The following is a 21491-nucleotide window of genomic DNA, read 5'->3' as shown; positions in this document are numbered from 1 at the left end:
GATGCAGTTGGATATATGAAGATACATTTGAGAATGAAATATCTAAGGAAGCTTGAAGGAAAAGCTTCTGTATCTAATGTACATCCTTTTATTTTTGACCAAATCTGATGGACCACAGTACACATGTCAGGGACAGAAGACAAGGGTTAGGTTCTGGCCAAGGGTTCTTTGATCAAATTTCTTAGCTCATGATCTGTCCCTGCCTCTGCCTAGAATGTCTCTTTCTCCTTTCTTCAATTTTCTGACTTTTGTTAATTCTCCACAAATTTAGTTTAAGCATCACCCCTTTTAGGAAACTTACATTGAACCCCTGTCCTATTTAGAAAGGAATCTTGATGCTCACAGTATACCTGTGCAGATCACATTGCACCATAACTTTGGCTTTGATTGTTTCTCCATGCCCATATCACAGACTATAAATTCCATTAAGATAAGGATATTACCTACTTCTTTTTCCTAAGAAAATTTTGCTTTTGTTCAGATTTCTGTCCCTCTTGCATTCAGTCCACATAGCTCAAGGGAGGTCACCTCTTTCCCATCTCAAGGAATGGATCTGATTGTTTAAGCCAGTGGTTCTCAACCACAGGTGAGTTGTCTGGACACATAATTGGTTGTCACATCTGGGATTTACTACTGACATGCAATTGGGAGAGGCTGGAGATGCTGCTAAACATCCTATAATGAGTAGCCCCCTTCCTCCTCCACATTCTTCCCACCCTATCCCTTAGCCCAGTGGTCAGCAAACTGCGGCCCCTTGAGTGTGGCTCTTCCACAAAATACCACATGCGGGCGCGCACAAACAGTGCAATTGAAACTTCGTGGCCACACTCAAGGGGCCAAAGAGCCGCATGTGGCTCGCGAGCTGCAGTTTGCCGACCACTGCCTTAGCCCCATCCAAGAATTATTCTTCCAGCCCCAAACATCAGTAGTGCTGAGGTTGAGGCTGGTTTAAGTCAGTGTTTCCATGGCTTTGCTTCCTGACTGTTTACGGTTTAGGGAGGAACATATGCCCTAAGTCAGGGGTGGGCAACCTTTTTGTGAGTGCGTGCCAAAACCAGCAAAATCTCTGACTCAAAATTCTTCTGCGTGCCAACCCTAATTTTTTGAGAACGTGTTACGCCTACTTGATATCTCTTAAGGTGTACATATGTGAAGAACCTTGAAGAAATAATAAAATTCATTCGAGCAACAAAAACACAGTATATGATGATGAAAAATACATTTATTTTTTAATGTATACATGTATACTGATAGTCTGACAGAAAACTTTATGACTCCGTTTGATATTATCAGTGGGACTTTTGCTGCTGCATCACTGATGACAGAGATTTTACATCAGGTTTATACTTCGTGACCTTCAGAGATATGCACGAGCTACTACTTTCATCCGTCAGGCTACTCCTATTATGAGATTTAACAAAATTCATCACTGAGAACAAAGATTCACAAGCGTACGTGGATGAAACCAAAACACTGGTCGGATCTAGGAAGTCAGGGAGAGTTAAGGCAGAGGCATAGAAATTTCTCTTCTCCTCTCTCGTCAATCCGTGTCTATGGTCTTTAAGATAACTTGTTATGTAAAATTATTTATTTACCTAAGATGCACCTACACTGAATTTATCTGAAAAATAAAAAAGTCGATATTAAGAAAAAAATTGTAAATGGAAGATTATAAGAGAGGGTTTCGGGTGCCAGCAAAAGTTACTGGCGTGCCATGTTTGGCACGGCATGCGTGCCAGGAGTTGCCCACCCCTGCCCTAAGTAATTAGTCAGATTGAAGTGAAGGATGCTATTCCATGATTGGGAAAAAGATGAAAGAGATGGATGATAAAGCTAGAGGGTTAAATTTTTGTCACATTGTGGTGAGCTCTGGGTGGAAGGCTAAGTATGGTCTTCACCTGCAATGGAGCAGCAGGTACCAACCACTATTAGAAAGGTGTTTCAGGAGCGTGGGTATCCCATACAACCTACAGGGTAGATGGGAGGGGGCAGAGCATGATAGCCTGGAGCACTGTGAGGTAGTTCCTGAGTGAGGTGACATGGCGTGAATTTCTTTATGCCTCTAGCAGTTAGCACAGTCTCCTACACATAGAAAGACTCAAGTATGTTTATTGGATAGTCGGATTGTAACTGTGTTTTGGAACATAGTAGTAAATAGACTGTGATTCTGACCCAATATTCTATTTCTTAAAAATCTTTTTTTAAAAAAATATATATTTTATTGATTTTTTACAGAGAGGAAGGGAGAGGGACAGAGAGCCAGAAACATCAAGGAGAGAGAAACATTGATCAGCTGTCTCCTGCACACCTCCCACTGGGGATATGCCCACAACCAAGTACATGCCCTTGACCGGAACCGAACCTGGGACCTTTCAGTCCGCAGGCCGACGCTCTATCCACTGAGCCAAACCAGCCAGGCTCTTAAAAATCTTTATCAGCACAGCTGGTGTGAATCGGTGGTTGAGTGTTGACCCCATGACCAGGAGGTCATGGTTTGATTCCTGGTCAGGGTACATGCCCGGCTTGCGGGTTTGATCCCCAGGAGTGTGCAGGAGGCAGCGGATACATGATTCTCTCTCATCACTGATGTTTCTATCTCCCCTTCTCCCTTCTTGTCTCTGAAATCGATAAAAACAAATTTTTTAAAATCTATGTCATCTGTATGTCTGTGGTTACAATGAAGAAATATCAAATATAATAAATCCCAAATTTCCGTTTTGAAAGGACATCTTAGGTAAGTTTTACATAAACACTGAAGTTAGTGTGTGTGTGTGTGTATTACAGCAACTTTTGGCTGTAACCTCTTGGGATAGATTTTCGGTCCATGTGGCAGTGCCCTCTTGGGTTTCTTTTCAAGCCCAACTGAGGCGAATGACGAAGATCTCAATATTGAGGTGCCCTTGACCCCTTGCTAGAGCTTCAGACTTGCAGAAGAAGCCCAAGGCTTCTGCCCTCTTCCACCACCCTACTTACTACTCTGACCTTCCTTCATTATTTCCCTGGCAGGTGAACTCTGACCCCGAAGGCATTAGGGAAGTTTAAGTTTTATTTTTTCCCTTTGTTCTCAGCAACTGCTTGTGTGGGGGGTGGGGGAAGGAGTGACTTAGGTTTCAGATTAATTCAGGGAAGCTCCTAGTGGGCCCCTTAAACATAATACCCACTAGCAGACTAGTACGCATTTGCTGCTGCAGTGGCTTTCATAGTGTGAAGGAGACAGTCCCAGCGACAAGCTTATAGAGAATTTACTCTTTACAAAAGAGTGTAAAATATTGCTTTTTAAGACGTGCTATTTCTGTGCCCCCCAAAATACTAAAACATAAAAGAAGATATTCCATAACCATGTTTTTGTAAATTCTCTCCCCTGCCCCTTTTCTTTTGACTGTTACAATAGCAAACATTGCTTTTAGTGATTAGAAGTAAAATGTGGATGTCAAATTTAGAAGACAGTATGATCCTTTTTGTATTTTTTCTTGGCAAAGCAATTTAATTAGAAAATAATCTTCCTCTTTAACATCTAATACTATAAAATATCCCATTTTGTTGGCAGTTCATAGCAAAATTTTGAGCTATCATGTTACCATGAAAAGATATTTTAAGTAAGAAAGATGACTTTTTAAAAAATCAAAAATGCAAAGCACTTTTTAAAAAAGCAATCTTCTATTTTAAAAAGTACTTTTTCAGTGGGGCGGAGAATGGGGAACATACTAAATCCTTCATGGAGGAAGGAATTACAAGGGGAGTGTGTGTTGGGCTGATCACACCAGTCTCAGCCCTGGCTGTCTGCGGAGGAGTGTGCCCAGTGTATGCATGTGTGTGCGCCCCAGTGTGTGCCCGAGTGTGCGCGCGCAGCCACAGGGCCCCTGGGCCCGGCCTTGGGGCTGCCGGGCTTCCCCGCGGGCGGGGCGGGGCGGGGCGCGGGGGGGGGGGGTGATGGGGGGCGCGCGTGCCGGTAGGTACCCACCCGGGGCCGTGCGCAAACGCCTGTGGCCCCGGCTCTGTGTGGCACCATCGGCACCATTTTCGGCTTCGCTCGGGACAGGCTCCTAAAGGGAAGGCGGCTGCCGCCCGTCGCCGTCCTCTTTCCCTCAGATGCCCTCTGCCGCAGGTTTATTATTACAGTACCGGCCGCGCCGCCTCCCCGCGGCCCTGGCAGCTCGCCGGGCTGTGCAGCGCCCTGGCCGCCTTCTCGCTTGGCGCGCCCCCAAACCGCCTCCTCCACCTCCTTATTTGTCTGAAAAGCCACCGCACGTCGAGGCGGAGAGGCCCGCCGGGGGCGGGGAGGCCGTGCCGGGTGTGTGCGCCCGTGCTCGGCGGCGGGGCGGGGCGGGGCGGCGCGCCCAGCTGCGGGCCCCTTTGTCCCCAGGGCCGGGCGGGCGCAGTGGGGGCGGCCGGGCGCGCGGGGCCGGGGCGCGGGGGGCCGGGGTGCGCGCACGTTGGCCGCCCGCCGACGGGCCCCGAGCTGCGGATTCCTGCCGAGTAAGCAGTCTGGCTCCGCCGCGGCAGCACAGTGGCTGCAAGGCTGGGGCGCTGGCGCCGCGCCAGCCCCATCAGAATTAGCTCATTGTTCACTCGCACACTAGCAGCGGAGAGAGGGAGAGAAAGAGAGCGAGACTCTTAGAGAGAGACACACACTCTTGAAGACAGAGCACGAGGCAGGGAGACCTTCCCCTCCTTCTTTATTCAGGGCTGCACTTCTTGGAAGTGAAGCCGGTTTGGGTTTTGTTTCCCCTTCCCCCTCCTCTCTCCTTTTCCTCCCCCCGTTCCCCTCCCCTCCCCCCTCCCCGCCCCTCCCCCCAGCTGTCTTCCTTGCATGATGCCCTTTTTCATCCACATTTGTGTTTCAGGTGTAGAGAGGAGAGAGTGCACAGGGAGCGGGGCTTTTGTCTGTAAGTATATGCCATTCCCATCGCCGGCCGGGAGCGCTGCTTTCTCTTTTGTGTCGGTTTCTTGCCTTTACTCTTAGCCGGACCCTTCAACCCTGCAGAGTTCATGCTTCTTCCCTCTACATTTTAAAGAGCTCAAGCATGTACCTTGGAGAAATTCTGGTATTTGGGATCTGCTGCATTAAGGCTGGAATTTAAAAAAAAAAAATGCACAAGAGGGAGAATTCTTTGGGGAAGGGGCGGGCTTTGTTTTAATTTTTTTAATCTTTTGTTTGTTGGTGTGGTTAATTTTTGTTCTTCTTGCTCATAAAAAGCAGTGTTGGGGACTGTTTCGTTTCTTTGCATTGAATGCACTTTGCGGCATGCACCCCGCCCCCTTTTATTACACGAATTCGTGTCCTTCCATCTTTACACTTTATTACTCTTTCAACGCTGCTGTTGCCGCCAAGGGTCTTTGGAGGCATTCGATCTTCCAACACTTTTCCCCTGCATTTTCTTCTAAAGCAGTTGAACTTTGGGGGAAGAGGGGTGGCTTAAGAATAGATGACTGCTTTTTGATAATGATGATAATTGGATTTGCATTTATATGTAGGTATGATAACATAGGGAAACTCTAAGAGCTTATGAGACCCTTTTGGAGAACTTTTAGTTTCTCCATTCATCTTAATTTTTGTCCTAACTTACGTTAACAAAAGAATTGTATTGTGATGACCTAAAGGTTGAGAGGAAAATCACTGCAGCATGTGCATTAATGTTGATTTGTTTAGGGAGAAGGGCATAAGGTGTATATTCCTGACTTTTTCCCCCAATGTAGTCCCCCCCCCCCCCAAACACAGAAGGTTATGTAATGCAGTGCCATTTCCAAAAATATCCACTCTGAGGCATTACACTACATGGTGAAAAGCTAATTCCTATTCTGCTGTCTTGATTGCAAATATATTGCCAGTAGTATGTCTGGGAACAAAGAGCAGCCAGAAAACAATCTATTTTTATCACTTGGTTCTACTTTTAAGTTGCTAAACCTTTTGAACTGTAATTTAAAAAATGAACCAAACACTAAGAATAGCTCAGGGTGCTGCAAAGCCAGGTACCAGGGATTCCTTTGTCCCCTATTTCAGCCTGTAGACAGCTTGGAACGCTCTTTCAGAAGCCCCACAGTAACAGTGATTTGCATGTAACTTATCTTAACCACAGAAAGTGGTTATTTGTCTGTAACCTCTAAACAGGCATTCTTCATTTGCTGACCGGTGGTGAGGCGATTTGTCTACTATTTTAAACATATTTTGCAGGTTCGTCTCCCTGGACTGAAGACAGGGAGGGTGCAAGTCCAAGGCTGCTATGATCCTCAAAATGGTAAGAACTGGTCATCCAAGGAGATTCTCAGTCTCATTCCGGCTTTATTCCGTATAAATGTCAGCCACCCACCGTCACCCCGCCTCAACCCTTCATTGTTCTTACCCCATCTGACCTTTAGAAGGTTCTATCTCCAGCATGTGGGAGCTTTGCAGTGCAGTAATTTATATGAATTGGATGTGGTGAATTAGATCTTTTGATTTTCAATCATCTTGAATAGAAAACTGAAATTCCTTTTTCAGAAGTGAAGACTTATTTAACTTGAACAACAGAAACCGTTCTGTTCTTTAAGAAGAGTGATGTGTTGTGACATGCAAGGAAAGGCTGATAGCAGCAGGGCTCAAACAAAGCCATGGGTCAGATGTTAGAGACAGCCAGAACTTACCCAAAAAGTAGGAGTCTGTGTCCAGCTAATCAAATGGCTATGGTATCTGCTGTCCTTACGAGCAATATCTATGAAGAACATGGACTTTTATATTAATGCACTCTGTCTACTGTATCTCAAATATAATTAGCATTGTGTTTTTTTGTTGGTTTATGAGAGACACATGCCCAGTTTTAGAAGTCAAGCATGTTCTCCCCTAAATGAAAGGGAAACTATTTTTTAACAAGCATGATCCACAGGGAAAGCAGTTGAGTGTTTGATGGCTGATTAAAGAATTAGATGAAATACACATTAAATAAGTATATTTATCTCCTATGAAAAATTTCCTCTTTGCAAATAAGTTGAATTGAAAAAAAAAATAGAAATCTCATGAAACTTTTCAGATAAATACAGCATGTCCTCCTGCAGATGTTTATACTCTTTAAAACACCCCTTTGCCACTTAGACTGTGTGATTTCCAAATTTAGTTTTAGTGTTTCCTTTTAAACGAGGGCGGAATTTAATGAATCAAAATTGAATCTGATATACTTGATGTTTTCTTTGAGCACAACCCAAGTATAAGCTTCCAAGGAGAAAAATGAATCAGAAGCAATTAAATGAGTTCAGTTTCAATCCTATTATCAAGTAGGCTCTTTATTTTTTGTGTATGCCTCACCTGTCGTTTCAACAGGTGGATTTTGAAGCACCAAATAAAATAGTTCTTGCTCGGACTTTAATAATGACCAAATTAAGGGACTTGAGGTTAGAGGAACAAAAAGGATGAGCAGAAAATTAAACTGATTAAGGTTTTTGTGCCAATAGTTCCTAACTTCATATTGCATTCCTAATTAGCCATTGTCCCAGAGTACCAGGATGGTAATAAAATAAACTGCTGCAAAGTTTTTTTGTTTATTTAATTATCTTTTACCGGGACTTGCCACATCACCTTATCCCAGAACCTTACTCTCTGTGTCACCATAAATGGTTGTAACATGTCAGGTGTCCCATTTGGTTAAACATAAATTCGACCGCTGACCCTGCCAAAACTAGCCCTATAGATCAAGCTCAAAGGGTATCACGTTTCTGTAACAGTGAGTGGAGTGAGCTTTGTGGAAAGCAAGCATGTGAGCCAAAGCTGAGAATGAAAGTTGGAATGATTTGAATGCAGAAAAGCAAATTCGAATTATTATTACATGTTGTTAATTTCTTACAGTTGTCATTTATGTATGGTGGCCGAATGAGAAATCACAGTTTGTTGCTCTTGGAAGGATTTTCACTCATGGAAAAATTCTTACGACTTTTTGGTGATCCTTTCATCAAGATGTCAGTTCCTTTTGGCACAAGCCATTGCCTGAAATGAAACCACCGACAGTTATTGTCTGTGGGTGATTCCAAGTAACTTTCTAGCAATTCTCTCATCCCGGGAGGTCAGAGCTCTTAAAAATCTTTGTACATATTAATGCAAAAAAATTTCAATTTTGTTTCTATAAAACTGATATTAGACGTGTTTTGTACCTCCACTTTTTCAGTTTGGGGCAAAATGAAGTTATTCTTTCCTTGATTAAAACTGAAATTATTTTGCTGATCTGTAACTAGCTTACTTAAAGACTTAGCCCACATGCAATAGAAACCACTGCTAGGGAAGCAAATTTAACACCTGGCTACCTCTAGAAAACATAAAACGCCCTTTCTGTTAAACATGTTATTCCACTTGCATAATTTAAAACACTATAGAGGATCTACAGCCAGTGTATTTACCCCATTTAGTAAAGGGCTTATGCCAAATACAAATTTTTAATCGGCTCATTTCCATAAAAGAACTCCAGAATTCAAGATAGCTAGACATTTTACATACCCTAAAATGATGTTTCACAATAATTTGAAGATTCAGTCATGAATCCTAGAGTGAGTGCCTTTTGCATTATCAAAAAAAAAAAAAAAAAATACAACCACTTTGTTAGCTGTAAGAAGCACCAATCACATTATATGCTGTGTATGGGACCCTATAAGCACAACTCCAGGGGGCGCCACTTACATAGATTACAATGCACCTGGGATTGTGCAACTCAGGAGTACTGTTTTGTATGGGTCCTTGGTATTTACTTAGATGTTTTATTTTAAAGTTACCTGCTTTTGATACGTCAGTGAGAAGAAAATACTTCAGAATGCATAGATAGTTTTATTGAATAGTTTGAAAAATGTCAAGGTTAAGTTCTGATTTTCAGCATGCCTACCCTCTGTGCAGGAAACTTGCCTCTGAGTATGTGTGTGCCATGGACTCATAGTGGCATAAAGCATGGGCTCATTATGTTTTAACAGAGACCTAGGAATTGGAACAAATTAAGTTCTCTTTAAGGCTGTTGCTGAGCTTTTAGAAAAGATGAGTTGACTCCATTGTATGGTTCATAGAGCTCTACTTTCTGTAGTCTGTGAAGTGGCATTCATGGGTTTATAAGGAGGCTCTTTGAATAATCTCTCCACTAACATAAGGTTTTCCTGTTTAAAGAAATAGACAAAGATTGAGGAGAGATGTGGTTCTATTGGTAGCTTTGCCAGTGGGTTTTAGAATGTAAATTTACAAGTTGCTCACAGTGATTCTTGATTGTGGGGATGCTGAAGAGTTCCTAGGAGGGTAATTTTATATGGTACTATCTTCTCTTTCACCAGGCCTTTCAGCACACTGTAAGGGGGAGGGAGAATTGGGAATTGTTTAGGGAATTAGGACAGCAGGGATGGTCTATCTGGATTTAACTTCAGTCCAGCTTCCGTTTGAGCTACATAGATAATTCAGGCAGGAGAGGGTATATAGTAGCAGAAATCTTTGAATAAACAGCTATTCAAAGTATCATTCTATTTTAACCCAATACAGTTCTTTAAAACTTGTATGTAAATCAGATCATCATAAATACACTGAAGGAATTCACTTTCTTTTAAATCCTAAGATGAATACTTTTAAAATAGAGAAAATAGACTTTTAAAATATGAATATGAGTAACCTCCAGATTTCTAGTTTAATACATTAAATATTCATCTACGTTGGACTGGCTAAAGATTAGTCTTAGAGTGAAATATTGTAACTTCCTTGGTCTTGCACATATTTTACTTAGTGCTGTTTCTGGCTGGAAAGTCTTTTAAGGCCTTATCCTCACAGGGAAAGAGAAATGGAAGGTTGAGGCAATTATCTGAATAATTATGCTTTTTTTAAAAAGCCACTTGATTTCGTCTGATTCATTTTGGTTACTTAAAATGTTGCAGGAGTGATATAGGAGTGGGAAGGATTTGCCTGAATTATTTGAATAATTTCTTTGTTATACAGAAAGAGACTAGAAGAAAGAAATTTTATCAGCAAATCCAATTAGAATATACCAGAGGAAAATGTATTGAATGCACTTGGACTTGTCATCTTGGTTGATCAAGATATATTAAAAGATTCCAATTTTAAACTTCTCCTTTGCTTTCAACTGGAAGGCAGGTTCACCATAAATCTCAGCCCCTGTCTGTAGAAATTATGGCTGTTGAAATATGATTTATTGGGTCTAAATATATATGAAATGGGTATTTCTAGACATATTTTGTACTTAGGGGTAGCTTCAAGAATATCTCATCTCAGTGGTATAAAATATAGCAGTGATTTTAAAATTGGTCTTCATGGCAAGTGTTAGCAGCTCTAATGATTTAGGATTTAAGCATTAACAAGGATTTAGGCTTGCAACTAAATTCTAAATATCAATTCAGTTATTAGTAGCAGTGACTTAGTATTAACCTGGGTATAACATTAGATTATACCTCTCTGCATTACTTGTTGGTTGGGTCATATGCAGTTCTTTCATTGACCACCTAAATTATAGGCATCAAGAGGGATTATAAGGTTCATGTACAGTGCTTAATAAAGTATTAAATATATGTTAGAAGATCAATAACTATTTGGTCTATGAATGCTAATATATAGTAACTTGGATATATTTATCGTTAATGACTTAATCATGTTTAGTTTGGGTGAACTATAAGTCATATGTATCTTTACCTTCTTCTAAAAATCTAGGAAGTTGATGTGAACGTATTTTAGTTTTCACAAGTTATTTTCCATAATTTATTAACAGGAGTGAAAAAAAGTGGTTAAGCCATAAAAGCACTTACCAAAAAAAGAGTGGCTTGCCATTGCTCACCTTTACCAGCTTTTAATGCCACTCTGAGCAGCCTGGTGCGATGCTAGCTCTCTAGGTTTGATCCAGCTGCAATGCTCAAAGCTCACAGCACCTTTCCTGCAGCCACATATCCCCTCCAGAGTCCAGAAGGATCCTAGTATTGGAAATGTAAAGTCCTCACTTATTTCCAATATAATCTGATTCTGTGGGATTTTGAAGATGATCCCAAGGACACAGCGATGCCATGTCTGAAAGTGCTGAAGAGATAAGAAGAGTTAGCAGTAAGATTTTGCATGTGTTCCCCATGTCAAGTGAACAAGGTGTTTGGTTTTTTTGTTGGTTTGTTTTTTTGAGCATTTTATTTGTGCTTAGTTCTTTGTATTATAGAAAGTGCACATTTGCTCTGTGCCCTCAGTGGGTTTATATTTTAGATGTGGAAGGAAGACTAACAGGCATGACAAATTTAACAGTGTAATATAGTATAATCTCGAAGAGTGCTTGAGGACTGTGGACTGGAGATTTTAGAGCACTTTTTTTTCAAGGACATAGAAATTAAGCTAGACCCAGAGATGGCAAATATATGACATACATGTTACCATTAACTCCTGCTGCACCTGTGGCAGACATTGCTAATCAACCCATTATTATTATTATTATTATTATTCAGCCTAAATATGATTTCAAAATCTTCAGTATAGTGTATCATTAGCAACCAGTTGGAGTTGGCACAAAATTTGAAACCTAGAAGTGCGCTATTTGCTCCTTGAGAACCTGCACTATGCCTTCTTAAGCTTTCTATTCCTAGAGCGTAGTGCCAGTCCTTAATAAATACTGAGTGAATGAAGAATTGAGGATATGTGGGTAGATTTAGATAAGAGAGAAGCATATTCCAGAAAATATTAGAAACCCATTAGAAAGTATGCTTGTGAAAGTGAGCATAATGCATTTTTACTGCAGTAGGGAATGTCCTTGTCCACTTAGGGCCTATTTGCTATCAAGGACAGAGCTCACATACTAGACCTAGAAGTCCAGGACTTGATGAGGTGAGCCATAGGAAACTGCTGAGCAGGCATCTTAGACATGACCAAAGGCTGTCACTCAAGGCTCCAACCTGGGTCAGGATCTTTGCCTTTTGGTTGTGCCCAATAGAAAGGAGCACACACACTCACATACATTTTCAGGTTAAATGTAACTTATTACTTTGCTGCGTCTATCTGCCTCTGGGCTTGGGCGGAGTGGTGGCGCGAAGGAAGGTCCCTAGCAAGGAGGACTTGGGGAGGAAGAAAGGAGCACACTTAACCTTTTTCTTTTGTGAAAGTGTCAGCACTTCCATTGGCAAATCCCAGCAAATACCGAGGTGTCTGCCTGGCCAGAGAGGTGTTGCTGCAGCACCATGCTCCCTTCTGGGAGGCCAGCTGGGTGTCGCCACATGTACCCAGCTGGTTCTCTCTCCCTCCACTTCTTCTTGAGTAGCCAGACATACTTATTCAAGATTCACGCCAACACTTACACCATCCTAATAAAATTGTTTACAATTTGAGGCCTACAGGCTGTTAGTAATTTAGTCAGTAGTCTGGTGACCATCTAAAGGAAATCCCATCCCATGATATGCAAAATTTGGGGAAAGCCAAGAACAAGAAGGATTTTTCTGAAATTTCTGGATAGAGCGCAGACTCCTACCTTAGAATGCATCAGCTGCAAGATTTTCAACATGAAATGATTTCGCTCGCTCTTTTAGCCCCTTCAGATGAGGTTGACTTATCACCGAGTCTCTCAATAAAAGTGGCATAGATAAGCATTGCTCCTTGAATTCTTTCTGCCTACTCACACTTCGTACTTTCAAACAATTTTTTTTACCCAACTGCTGTGTTTAGACCTGCAGAAATTTATTTTTTATTTCTTGGCTGGGCAGCCATGCCAGGAACTATGTGAACTAATACTGTATTTCTAGCCAGGATGGAATATATTTTCTTAGAGGAAGCAAGCCACTTGTTATTCTAATGTGCCCCAGGAGTCCCTCCTCTGTGCCTCTGCTTACTCAGTCCTAGAAAGAATGCTCCTCTTGACAAAATAAAGCTATTCTTCCAGACCAAATTTAAATGACAACTCCTTTATGAAACTCACCCTGGTACATCCAGTGGGAATCATCTCATGCTCCTCTGTATACTCATCACACTTCCAACATTCTACCTATAGTTGCAGCTTTTTTCTACTTTCCAAGATTGGAAACTTGAAATCAGAAAATTGACCCTTAGAAATTGAGCATTTTCTCTTTGGTAGCAATTGAGGCTGGGATGCCTCATTCTTTTCCTTTGCCTCTATACAGTGGTTGGCAAACTGCGGCTCGCGAGCCACATGCGGCTCTTTGGCCCCTTTAGTGTGGCTCTTCCACAAAATACCGAGTTCTGCACATGGGCCACGAAGTTTCAATCACACTGTACGTGCGCGCCCGCACGTAGTATTTTGTGGAAGAGCCACACTCAAGGAGCCAAAGAGCCGCATGTGGCTCGCGAGCCACGGTTTGCTGACCACGGCTCTATCAGCAGGATGGTGAATGTAGGTGTGGAAAAGTTTCATCATTGAGAGGGAAAGCTAGTGAAGTTGATTGGCCTTTTCTTTCTACAAAGTGGTAAGAAACCCTAGCTTTCATTGGCATGGTCTAATGGACCCTGATGGCTGTTCCAGTACCATCCATACCTATCCAGGACCCCACACATCCTTAGTGGTCAGTAAATGTCTGTGGAATAACTGTATGAGTTAATGGTCCTGGATACATGGAGATCTGCTTGGAGTAGAACAAGGTGGCTCACCTTGAGATTTATAACTAGTAACTGTCCAATACATTGTAGAGTTGAGACCATTCAGATTATAAAATATATAGATACACACAGATTTTGCATTTGCTATTAAAAAGTCCCTCTCATTGAACACTTCAGAAGGTGTAATGGGGGGGGCGGGAAGGGGGTAGAGGGGAACTAAGTGAAATCTAAATACACTACACTACAAAAACAACTAAATTCAGTGTTCCCTTCTTGCTTAGATAGATGTCCTGAGAGAGTCCACACACTTCGCTTGGTTTGGCCTGCCGAAAGAGGAATCTCATTTTAGAGTAGATTCATACATCCAAAACCTTAGCTGTGGAGCGCCCTTATGCACGAGGTTATTAATGGTGTTTTCCCAGCAGTCCCGCAGTTTGTCTCTCAGTAATCTGATTGAGGTATTCATGACAGTAGAGCAAAATCTACTCCAGTTTCACAAGGTAATGAAATCTTCATAAATAAAATTATTGCCTGTTATTACCTTAGAATGGGTTTCAATCTAAGCTTTTTGCCTTAAAAGCATTATGATTATCTAGCTGGAGATAGTTTTAAACCCTTGATATTAGACTGCTTTTTCAGTGTGCATCCTTACTTTCATAGACTAAAATACAAATATAACTCATGGTTAGCAAGGAGAAGGAGATACATAAGAGAATGTCGCCAATGAAAGGAAGTTCTGTTTGATTGGAAAGAAAGGAGAACAGCTGAATAGCCATTGCCAGTAAAAAAACAAAAAACAAACAAACAAAAAAACAGGAGCCAGAGACTCCTACCATTTAATAAGTAATTAAAACAAGGGGGAGATTCATAATGTGCACGGACGCTTTGGCATGGTTGCCCAGTTCTAGCTCTTCTCCCTTCTCCGCTTTAGCCGGTACTCAGATCACCATCACACACCACTGTCCTTTGATGACTGGGGCAGGTAACAACCTTCCTGTCTGAACTGTGTTTGATACCATTCCAGCAGGGAAAAGTACTGCAGCCCAGTCGCTGAACAAGGAGAAATTGACACAAGTTGTGCTTAAAATGGGTCTAGACATTTTGAGGACATATTCATTGGATGAAGTCAGTGTCAGACACAGAACCTATTCTTGGACCGGAAAGAGTAGAAATTAGGGGAAGATACTGCGTCTTTGGGAGTCAACATTCAGAACTGTCAAGGAAGGTCTATATAGTCAGTAGTTAGATGGATAAAAATATATGGAGTAAGATGCTTATAAACATGAGCCCAAGTAAGGAATTATTACTAAGTACCATATCTTTTGGTGTATAAGATGCTATTTTTTTCTAAAATAGTTAGACTGAAAATCTAGGGGTGTCTTATACACGGAAGTCAGCTTAGGAGGGAGCCATGTTGGTGCACAGCTGCCCATACTTGTCAAACAGGCTTCCTCCAATCACGAGCCTTACTGTTACTGATGTCAGCTGATGCCTTAATTGGAGGTGGAAGTGAAGAATGCACAGATGCAACAGGAACAGGAGCATTCTGAGCCATAAAGATGTCAAAAAATAAAAAGATAAATACCGGTAAGTGATTGTCTTACTCTGCAAAATTCAAACTGAATGTAATCAGCTATGCAAAAGAGCATGGAAATAGAGCTGCAGAGAGACAATTTGGACCTCCTCCCACAGAGTGTATGATCAGACAGTGGAGCAAACAGGAAGAACAACTCCTTAAGATGCCAAAAAGAGAAGACCTTAAGAGGAAAACCAAAATGTTTAAATATTGATTTATTAATTTTGGGTTGGAAAAGTGGGGGCGTCTTATACACAGAAAAATATGGTACTTTTCCAAGACGTACTATTTCTTTCCCTTCACAGTGTCATGGTAGAGAAAGTTACCCAAAACACGATTGGGACCATGACCTCAAAGTCTGTTCTTTGCACATTTGCCACAGTTGCTAAATCTCATTTCATGCGTGTGTGTGTGTGTGCGTGTGTGTGTGGTAGCACATAGTTGAACACTTAGTCTAGTGCAGGGGTCCTCAAACTTTTTAAACGGGGCCAGTTCACTGTCCCTTAGACCGTTGGAGGGCCGGACTATAGTTTAAAAAAAAACTATGAACAAATTCCTATGCACACTGCACATATCTTATTTTGAAGTAAAAAAACAAATGTTTTCGGCGGGCCTCATGTGGCCCGCGGGCCGTAGTTTGAGGACCCCTGGTCTAGTGCCTGCTGCATTTTAGGGATATAATACCAATTGGAAGAATGAATACTGTGCAGGAAATGGACCCACTATTTGAAACGGACAATATCAGGGGCTACAGTTGTATGGGTACGAGATTTAGAATTTGAAAAGATGAATTAACTAGCCCCCTATTTTCCCAAATAGATGTCCCTGGATTTAGTGGCTTAGTTCTAAAAAGGTGGTGTTTTTTTTAAACGTGTTTTCTTTGCTACTTTAGTACTTGTAACTCAAACTAATGGGACATATTCTTTAATAAGATGTTCATTCTATAGGATTGAAAGCTACCTACCAAATATTCAATATGTTGCAGAAAGTAAGTACTTAGTACATATTTATTGATTCATTTATTGGACAAATGAGATTTTATACCCAACCAATTCAGGTAATACAGCATCAGAAATTCTGCCCACATCTTCTCTTATCCCTTCTCATCTTCATATTTTGATCTTTAATTACCAAGATTTGACTGTTTTGAAGCCTGGATGCTCTGAACCATAACTGAGTCTCCATTTCATGCTGCCCTGTGGAGCCTTAGGTCTAATGATGCACCATAAAATGACCCTGGCCTTGGATATTTTGCTCATTTCTCGATAATAGGATCTTAAATTGTTCTGATCTTGTTACCAAGGTCTAGGAGCCAAGTCTCCGCATCTTTTCATTTCATCTTCATTAAGCCTATCCCTTTTTAAATGAGGACTGCCTTTTAAATCTTAATTTTATTATATGAAGCACAACTGTCTATACTGTCATAATCAATTCATTCAGAAATTCAATTAAATTTGTTAATTGTCATCACAGAAATAATTCATCTGATAATGTGAATTTTTACTAAGTTGATCAGGTGTTCTGATGTTGTTTGTACCAAGCCAGAGGAACACCACAAATTAGAACTATCTGTGTTCCTACCACATTGATTAAAAGTTTCCAAATGGAGTCAGGTTAAATTTGTTTTCCATTCCAGTCACCATTCTTAGTAGTTTACACACTGCCTCTCTGGTCTAATAAGTCCTTCCTCTTCAACTTGGATCACTTTATATTTTTATGTAGTGTGTTGTTTGTATATCTGCAGATCATTGATAAAGATAAGATTTTAATGTCCTCTAAGCAGTTTATTTTTTACTTGACTAAAATTTTGAAAAGCAAACTTACAGCCAACATGATTTCAAATGCATCTGATGAAAGAAAGATATTCTGATTTAGACTGTCCATTGCTAGGCCATCCGAGATGTTGTTTGAGAGTTCATTTGGGGGTCATATTAAAACAATTTGGTTTCTTAGCAAATGCCCTTTATAATTAGCTGCAGTGATTACCAGATAGAAATATTGTACTACAAACCCTCTGTGTCCTCAGACAGTGCTATTTTTTTAAGGTAAGTTATTTTTGAAGGGCAGCTATTTATCAGAAACACAGTTAGTAGAGCAACTTATGTTCCTGAGAAAATTACTCTTGACAATAGGCGTCAAAAATCCACCTAAATTTCATCACGAGGGCACTAAGGGGAGATGCTCAACACCTACTTGGGCGATTGGAAACAGGCACCAGCACTAGGGGGCTGTGGCATCACGCCAGGTGGCATTCGGGAAATGGCAGAGAAGATGGGTATTGAGGGACTGCATTCTGTGGGAGGAGAGGCTGTGTTCTCAGCCTGTCTTCCCATTTCTTGGTTTTGTCCTGGGGCAGGCTCATCTGTAGAATAGTGAGGATAATAATAGTGATCGCTTACCCATATCCAATTGCTCAAATGCCTGACCCTTTTGCTAGCATTTTATATATATTGATGCATTTCATCCTTGAAACAGCACTGTGAGGATTAATGAGTGCACCTGGAAAACATGCCTAAAATTTAGTAATAAACAAAAACACATTATGATGAAGTCTATATTCATTTCCACAGAAAACTGTGGCTCCCAAATTTACATATTCTGCCTATGTGGGTTTGAACAAGTTCCGTGTATTGTTCATAGTTCTCTTCCTTTGGAGAAATACAGTTTTCATGATTGGTTAGCAATGGAAGAAAGACAAAAAGATGAGGTAGAGTTATTCTGTTGGAGAATGCAATCAGGACTTGGAATGAAGGTCTGAGTTTCTATTCCTCTTTTTTTCATATCAAATAGAGGATGTGAGTCCCTTTCCAGGGAACTTAGCCCCACGATTTGGCATGCCTTTTGTAGTAATCTTCAAAACTCTTGAGGTATTTGTTTCTTCCGTGACTTCCAGCCCTGAAACATCTTACTGATTTGTGTTGGTGGCCACCATTTAGGTCTTCTCTGCTTCCCATGGTACTGGCTGGCTGAGCCCTTATTGGAGCCAGAGAAGCCTTCCACTGAATTGGACCACGCTCCACCCAGTGGGTTTGAAAATCCAGATGGTGTACAGGGGTACATCCATCCTAATCTTATTCTGTTCCTCTTGGACTTGTAGTTTGTGCCAGTTTTCTTGGATGACAGGGTATTGGAAGCCGTCTAGTGACCACTTTGTGACCTGAGTACTTGGAGCAGGGAGGTACAGATCTGGAAATATTTTCCCTTTTTTTAAAGGCAAACTTCTCAGGAAATAACCAAGACTCTGACTTAAACCCATTTCGAATACACCCTCCCACAATGACCACCTTTCCTTAGAATTTGGTTATCTGTTGGGATTCTGCTTGTTGCTGCAGAGAGATAAGTCTCTAGGTGACCAGGACAGTGCGAGAGAAGCACCGAGAGAAGCACTGGGCTGTGGAAGAACTCCTGCTGAATGCGGAGGGGTCCGGGTCGCAGCTGCCAGCGGAGAGGGAGTGCTGATGGAGAGGGAGAGTCGTTTCCTTAGGAACAAGCACTTTGGGAGAACGTGCACACTTTCCGGAAAGCTCCGTCTTGCACATGTCCGAAAGAGGAATGTTTTTGAAATGTCCACAAACTTATCAAAAGCAACTGTCTGTCCCATCGTTCACTCAGATCAAGAAAAATCCCAAGTCCAAATGTCTTACATATCTCACTAGCCTTTGATTGAGGACTTTAATAAAAGAAATCTGATTTTTGAAGACATGTTTTTCCATGTTGTTAGGAAAAATTTTCATAAGATTTTAATGGTTAGCACAGTCATTTTAGGACAAGAGGAAAGAAAACATAGTATTCTTGGTGAGTAGAAATTAGACTTCTTATAACTATTTTTTGTAGGTGAAAGCCAGCACACCTAAAATTATTCAAGCCAGCTAATAAAAGCAAGTCTAGATGTTTTGTATTAACCTTGGAATGTGCTTGGAAAAAGTCCTGCTATCTCCAGATGTCTTGTATTGGAAAGCATATCAACAGCATTATTCTCATTTGTGGCAAAAGAATATACAGTTCAAAAATTCAAAGTGCAGTTTGTTGTATGAGGGCACAATAGAGAGTTTTTCTTCCTTTCCTTTCCTCCTTTTATCTTAAAGGTAGGAAAAAATTACAAAATGTAGTGTTTTTAAATTCTTGATTACAAATGAAAACCAATTTATATAAGGGAGTAGGGTGGTCCAGACTTAGAACTCAGATGTGTTAAGTAAATATTTACTCTGGTTTCACTCCAGGGAGGTAGGAGATTTCATTAACATATTTGTTGAGGTCATAAAGGCAGGAAAAGCTTATGCTCTGCTTAAATGCTTAAGGGGGCCCTTTTTTCTTTATTTCCCTGCTAGTTAACAAAGGCCAGTATTTTTTTTCCAGCTGAAAAGAGCAAATATCTTGTTTTGTGCCGTTTACTTTTTATTGTTCATTCACAAACTGCTTAATCTCAACCCAGGGCTTTAAACAGTTGCTGTATTTTTTTTTTCCGCTTTGTTTAAAAAAATCTCTTCTTAGATATCCCTTATGAGATTGGCTTCCAAGCCTTATTCTTGTACTTTTGCTTCTGGTTTGCTTTGGGCTCTTATCAGCTCTTTGTGCTTTGTTTTGTCTTCATCACTGAAAAGAAAAAGTCACCCATGAAAAGTCCGGATTTGAAGTGTGAACTTGATTCCTGGAGTCCAGTCCACAGTTTGGCTCTGTTACTGTACCCGGCTGACCTCTAGCCCAGGGGAGGGAGTCTTGGCAGAAATCTGAGAATTCCTCGATCAGTAACTCCCTTTTTTGGATTTATGGAGTCTTTAGGTGGATTGCTTTGTGCTAAGCACGTTCCTCTTGGAAAGGAATGAGGCTGGGATGAGAGAAAATGTTTGCTCAACACAGATGCTTGCTGCTAACCTGTTCACCACGCTCAAATTACCCGGTGGCTGCTGCACCCTGCCCTGATCCACACACCATCAAAGCCCCCAAACTCACCCAACGAACTGTTTTAAATAGTGGTGAATAAGCAAAGTTGAGTAATGTTGTTAACCTTCTGTGGCTTGCTCCCGACTTGATTCATTGCTTTTCTTGAAAGTCTTTGCTATTATTCTTAGAAATCAAATTTTAAAAGACTCAGCAGCCAAACAAGCCGAATATTACATTGTGGAACAGAGTGACTCTGAAAGCGCTTTGTGCTGACAATTAATTTCACATGTAAACACTTTCGTTTTGTTGCCAGGAGGTTTCCTTTTCCTTTCTCTGCTTTGTTGAAATTTAGAAATAAAGTCCTGCAGCTGTCTGGTTCCCACAAATTCACCAGTGGCCTCTCCACGTGGCTTCCCACAAGCAGCCTGAGTTTAGAGGATTCCACTCTTTAAGTTTACACAGCTTGTTTCAGACACCCACCTCAGACATGTAATGTTGGACAGTAACATAACCTGCTGTGCAATATTTTTTAAAATGGGGATATTTTCTGTGCCCGTACTGGACATCTGTACCCAAAGCCAAGCTCATGCCAATGGGCTTAACCAATCTGTGAGCGAACACCATCTTCCTCCTTGAGCCGTGTTGTCTCCCTCCCCCCATTTCTCCTGGTTGAGAGCTTGTCAGGCCCTGGAAAAGCGGGGAATGTCAGCACATGTTGTAATTGAGCACTGCTCTAAACGGCCTTCCTGTCCCTTCTGGCAAGAGGACATTTATGGCTGAGAATGTTTTGTAATGCTTTCTCTGTAATTACCCATTGTCACCACAGCCAGCTCCTGTGTGTGTGTGTGTGTGTGTGTGTGTGTGTGTGCACGCCTGTGTGCCTGTGTGTATTTATGTCTCCGCATGTTTCACTTAGTTCCCATACCAGAATGTTTGCCAACGTGGGCACCAAGTAATACTTTGACTTTGCTTTTCAGAACTGTCCAGAATGGCTCAGTGTTCTGCCTGTTTGTCCTTTGTCTTCTGGTTGCAATGCATTTCCTCCACCTTGTGCTTCATCTTCAAGCAGCGCGCACAGGGTTAGGCAGTTCTCTAAGTCTGGTCTCCAGAGAGACAGTGCATCATCTTTTGGCACCATCTAATCGTTGATGCAATGCTGTTCAGAGAAAATGATCCCTGTAACTCATTTATGGTTTCAGTTTACATCCTGCCCTCTCACATGACCAGTAACACCTGGGCGCTGAGTGGCTTTTGAGGGAGATTCCTAAGAGCGCCACTTCAAAGGATATTTGCAGAAATGAAGTGTGCGTGTGTGCACGTAATTTCCCCTTGTATTGCAGTACTAGGTTCCACAACCTCTGAGGCAATTAGGCAGAATAGAGCATGTACACATGCAGATACACACACACACTGTTTAATTGGCAGAGAGATTATGAAATATACTCCTTTGCTGCTCAAAGAATTAATTATGCAGGTTGGACACCTGCTGCCCCAGTCCGCTTTCCTAATTACAGGGGGTGGGCACCTATC

General features: G+C 41.4%; 1 protein-coding gene across 3 annotated transcripts in view; it reads left to right on the top strand.

Annotated features, from left to right (window-relative positions):
- Positions 1-4272: 4272 nt before the first annotated feature.
- Positions 4273-21491, top strand: part of LOC118656504 (neuronal regeneration related protein) — a 28286-nt gene continuing 11067 nt past the window's right edge. Inside the window, exons 1-3 of one of the 3 annotated variants that reach the window (XM_036309978.1) lie at positions 4273-4291; positions 4845-4886; positions 6173-6236. In XM_036309978.1, coding sequence (XP_036165871.1) covers positions 6222-6236 — 15 coding nt within the window. In that variant the 5' untranslated portion in view covers positions 4273-4291; positions 4845-4886; positions 6173-6221. The other 2 variants (XM_036309977.1, XM_036309976.1) reach the window with 2 other exon arrangements.

Source organism: Myotis myotis, unplaced genomic scaffold (assembly GCF_014108235.1).
Source record: "Myotis myotis isolate mMyoMyo1 unplaced genomic scaffold, mMyoMyo1.p scaffold_m19_p_5, whole genome shotgun sequence".
In the NCBI taxonomy this organism is placed as follows: Eukaryota; Metazoa; Chordata; class Mammalia; order Chiroptera; family Vespertilionidae; genus Myotis; species Myotis myotis.
Note: the sequence above shows the minus strand (reverse complement) of the source record. Positions and strands in the feature narration are given on the sequence as shown.